Source organism: Arachis hypogaea, chromosome 1, assembly GCF_003086295.3.
Source record: "Arachis hypogaea cultivar Tifrunner chromosome 1, arahy.Tifrunner.gnm2.J5K5, whole genome shotgun sequence".
NCBI lineage: Eukaryota > Viridiplantae > Streptophyta > Magnoliopsida > Fabales > Fabaceae > Arachis > Arachis hypogaea.
In genome coordinates, this window is record NC_092036.1 from 1,690,733 (window position 1) to 1,695,685 (window position 4,953).

The 4,953-nt window shown below is 32.1% G+C and overlaps 1 protein-coding gene across 1 annotated transcript; it reads right to left on the reverse strand.

Moving 5' to 3' along the window:
* Nucleotides 1-3,090: 3,090 nt before the first annotated feature.
* Nucleotides 3,091-4,644, reverse strand: LOC112710920 (transcription factor bHLH157-like). The gene is made up of 2 exons (XM_029288719.2): nt 3,588-4,644; nt 3,091-3,321 (listed from the first exon to the last, which is right to left on the reverse strand). Exons 1-2 carry the CDS (start codon nt 4,623-4,625, stop codon nt 3,208-3,210), a joined length of 1,152 nt encoding a protein of 383 aa, XP_029144552.2. The 5' UTR covers nt 4,626-4,644; the 3' UTR covers nt 3,091-3,207.
* Nucleotides 4,645-4,953: the final 309 nt, after the last annotated feature.

The following is a 4,953-nucleotide window of genomic DNA, read 5'->3' on the forward strand; positions in this document are numbered from 1 at the left end:
GCAAAAAATATAAAAAAAAGGTCGGTTTCTCTTCTCTCGCTAAGGTTGAAGCCTTTTATCCTTGTGGCGTTCAAGAGGGAGGCTGCCGCCGCCACCGCTAACTTGGTAAGGTGGTGGCCTCCCTCTCTCCTTTCCCTCTCCCTTCTCCTTCTTCTTACCCTATTCTCTCTCTTTTCTTCTTCTTTTGGTTTTTTTCAATTTTCTTTGTTTAACTCTGTTTCTCTTCTTACTTTCCTTTTCCTCCCCCAGTCCTTCTCTCCTTTCTTTTTCTCCTTTGTTTTCTTCCCCTAAGCCTTTCTATTCATCTTTTATTTTGTTTTAATTTCTGTTTTTTAATATCCTTATGTGGTATATTTTCTCTCCTTTTGTGGTGGTTTATTGTCCTCCCTTTATGAGTAGTGTGGATACGTTGGTACAGATCTATCAGATCTTGGAATATACACTGAAGTTCACTTGTTGTTTATGGAAATATCTTCAGACTAGAGGAAGATTTGGCTTTAAACAGAGAAGAAGAACATATTCTTCAACATGTTGCATCACTTTTAGTGTTGATTTAGAAATCATACAGATTCAGATCTGTCTATGTTTCTTCTGGTTAAGATTCTTTGTAATCGAACGTTGGGCTTACTCTCAGCTTATAGTTCAGCATAGAATTTATCTAATCATCTTCTCTAATTTTAGATCTAATTTATCTCTATTATCTATAAGTGCCGTTTGGCTTTCCTTTGAATGATATGTTTTCTTCCGTCAAAAAAATATAAGTATTAGGTAAATGTTATCCTATCTTCTCTAAAATAATATATAAGTTATATTTTTTGATGTGTCATATTCTAATAAGTGTTTATTTATTTTAAATTTTTAATAGAATTTGTTGAATGACTAACTTATCTAATAAAATAAAAAATAAGAAATTGATTTTCGGTCATTAAAGTTTGTTAGAAATTTAATAAAATATTTAAAAAATAATGTTATATATTACTCTTTTATTTTTCACACAGATTTCTACAAAAATTAAATAAAAATCTTGACCTTCATAAAAAATAATTGTAAACTAACTACATTAATTTTTAAAAAATAAGATATAAAGTATTTCAATTTCTTCCTTTTTTTTCATATAATTCTAAACCAAATTATATAGAATAAATTTTTAAATTTAAAGATCTGCAAAATGACACTAATTTGTATTTTTATTTTTAATTTGTCACATCAATATTTTAGTTTAGAATTTAGTTAATATAAAAAATTTTAAATTCATATTTTAATAAATATATAACAAATGTATTAAAATAAACATCGAATTAGAATGTGACACAGATGAATAACTTATATGTTACTTTAGAGAAGATATGATAGCATTCACTTAAGTATTGTTTTAAATTTTAAATTCTAAATTTTAATTTTAATAGTATAAAAATAAGATATTAATTGATATTAATAAAAAATATTAATCTCTAACATTGTCGGCTTCTCCTTTAAATCTACTAAATAGAGTATATGACGACGATAAGCATCTCAAGCAAATAAAAATGTTTCACCAAAACGATTTATCAAAAGCCTATTTGGTTCACCCATTAAGCCCCTGACAATCCATAATCTTAAAGTAGGACCAAAAAAAAAAAATCCATAATCTTAAAGGGATTGCTAAATCCCACTTCTCCGAACTTGGTTTTATTAGTGAGACTAAGAATCAAGCTCGTCGGGTGGAGCAGAAATTGAATTTGGCAGGTTTTAATGATAATGGATCATGCACTGAGGTGGGTTGCAAATGTAGGTTGTTTTTTTATTCTCTGTTTTGATTTAAATGGATGAGATAATTCCTAGCTACCTTAAAATGCTGGTTTCTTGATCTAACTTACTGGGTAATAAACTTCCAAATTATTTGAATTGCTTCATTTGTTCAACATAAGCATTACTTGTCACTCTTGTTAGATTCAATAAGATATGAGCTTCCATTATTCCAGCATGTTAGATTCAACAACTGACTTAGAAGTTAATCTTCTAATCTAGATTATAGAATGAAACATCATCACAGCACAAAAGGGAAAAGAAGAAATTAATGGTTATGTATCCTAATCTTTCATTGTTGCTTTTCTGAAATATCAACCACTGAAGCTTAGTGCCTCTGTCATGGACATAAAAAAGTTGCAACTCTCTTTCTCTTGTTGTTGTTTGTCCAATCTTGAAACACTGCTATCATTCATTACATTGCAATACTTGTTATTATTAGTTGATGAATCCATTCCAGTTCCTGAGGAGTTTTTCTGCTCTACAAGATGGAGAAGGGACCAAAACACATCTATTTTTGTAACATGTCTATTGGCCTGTTCAACAATGAAAACCTGTGATTATCTTTAAGACTCTAAATGTTAGTTCAGGACCACACTTAAACTCAATGATCTTTTTATATTTTAATAACACTTCTTACTTATATTTTTCATATTAAAAAAAAGCTATTAAATAATAAAAAATATTACTTCACCTTTGCCAAAATTATATAACCACAGTAGGCATAGCATGCAACTAATCTTTATTGCACTTAATTTACATATTATTGTTCACTATTTAACTTACCTCAACAATAAAGCGTGCCCATAGTTTTTTATTCCTTGTTTCCATCTTTGCTTTCAGTATATTTAAACCAAGACCCTTAATTGTGTCAACCATCTCAAGAGAGAACCCTTCCTCCTCACAAAGCAACTATTGGAGAGAGAAAAAAAAAGATTACCAATGAATTCATTGTGGTTAACGAGGAGTGTTCGGGCCAGCAATTTTTGTGTTTTATAGCCATCAAATAGTCATCAATGATGATTTTAATGCTGTTTACATGCTAACCAGAATTTAATAAAGTTGCTGGTCCTAAACTTTTTTTGTGGTTAACAGCGCATTTATAATAATATATAAGCAAAAGTTATTCAAAATTACCACAATCATATGATATGTGAACATATATTTATTTTGATTCCCAATTTTAATCTTACCTCTATAAGCATTTGGCCAGGATGAGACATGTCCTCAACTATAATTGGGCATAACAATGTTTGATGTGGCTCTTCAAATGACCATGTTCCACAATGTTTGCTACCTTCCACACTACTCTCTTGTAGAACCACTCCATTTGCCTGCTCAATAAGCTTAACACATCCAAACAAGTCCAATCATATCTGCTACCACTAAGTGATGAACACTAAGAATATGTAACTAGTTTGATTAATTAGTTACCTTAGGCTTATCTGGTTCTTGTAGCTTGTTTGCATAATGTGCAGTGCTTGACAAGAAACTCATGTATCTGATGGAGCACTCTAACAAATTATCAATGCTACACTGTCACATGAGAAAAATACATATGTCAATAAAGTAATGCTAGGGGGCCAACAATATTTGTGATTGGTAGTCATCAACTAGCCATCAATGATAATTTGATGGTGTGAGATTGGTGTGAGATTTCATCCAATGGCTCACATTTTTCTGTTGGTTACATGCTGGCCAAAATGCAATAAAATTGCTGCCCCCTAAACTTTTCCTATGTGAATATGTTTGTTACTACCAATATAATGTTAGAAACTTATTTCTTAAAGCTATGCATTTACCTCTTTAACATCCTTGCCAGGGATGATTGTTCTCAATTGTTGAATGCAGTCTTGAATCCTCTGGCGATCTTTCGGCCGCGGCCGACTACCCTCCCCTGCCTTGTCCTTCTTCTTGCTAAGTTTTTTCCGCTCCTCTTTCTTCCGAGGCGGCAAAAGAATGGTCTCCTCAAGCTTAATGCTATGACTATCATCCATAACCAAGCCTAGCTGCACTTTCTTTCTCTTGATTTTGTTTGTTGTGTCCGAATCCGGAACCGGCTGGGTCAAGTTGTTTCTAGCCTCAAACCAAGCAAGATTTTTTGTGAAGTTCATTGGAATTGAAATGTTCTCCATCATCTCCATTTTATTGTTTTCTGATGATAACTCCAAAACAGAACTAGAACCATTATTCAAAGGGTTGCAAATTGCTTCTTCACAATTCAAAATCTCCTCAATTGATGAATCTGAGAATAAGACTCTCAACACATCAAAATCAAACTCTGATAGGCATTCAAAGCTGGCAGTATCATCAGCAGAACTCGCCGCCGGTTCGATCAAATTCGACTCGGGTTCCTTGCTTCCTAATAGACAATTCTCATAGCTATCCATAACTGATTTCCAAGAAAAAGAAGTAGCATCACATTGCATTGGTTCTACAAAGGTGTTTGAGTTATTATCCTCTTGTGACGGATCAAACCATTGGCAAATATCGTCCACTGAATTGAAGTCCAAGAACTCTTCTGCCATAATCACTTGATTAGAATGTTGATTTTCCATTGAATTGTTCGTTATGCACGATGAGGTCAATGCTGATTCATATAACACTTGTTCCTCCAATGGATCAAAAAATGGGTCTTGGTCAGTGAAGCATTTCGTAGAACCGTTACACTTCGAAACCAAACCATTATTATGATCCATATCTGATGGTGACAATTGAGGTTCATGCAGAGAATCCAATTCATATATGGAAACTGAAGGGTTGTTGGGGTTCGAATCATATAAAAAATCAAAGGAAATGGATGTCAAAAACTCATCCAAATCATAGTTTTCAGAATCCATGAGAATGCACAAAAAAAAAAAAAAAGGTTCACACTCTTCAGAATGTATAAGGTAACAACCACCACAAGTATATGTATTGGTCTAGACAAAGATTTAAGATCATTGAGTTATTGACATTCATAAATAGTAAAAGATTTAGATAAACTATTCATAATAAGATGCTCAAATTCAATGCTCATAGATAGTCATTATTTCCAAAGATTGATTTGTTGGGAAGAATTATATTGTTATATAATTAACTTTAGTAAATATTACACTGAAAGCTTCCTAATAATTTGTAGAGATTATAAAAACTCTCTACCATCTAGAAATTGACATAATAATAATA

Coding starts and splice junctions, on each gene's coding strand:
- LOC112710920 (XM_029288719.2), bottom strand. CDS start 4,625: ATGGATTCTGAAAACTATGATTTGGATGAGTTTTTGACATCCATTTCC. Junction 3,322..3,587: donor CTGGCAAGGATGTTAAAGAG/GTAAATGCATAG, acceptor CTCATGTGACAG/TGTAGCATTGATAATTTGTT.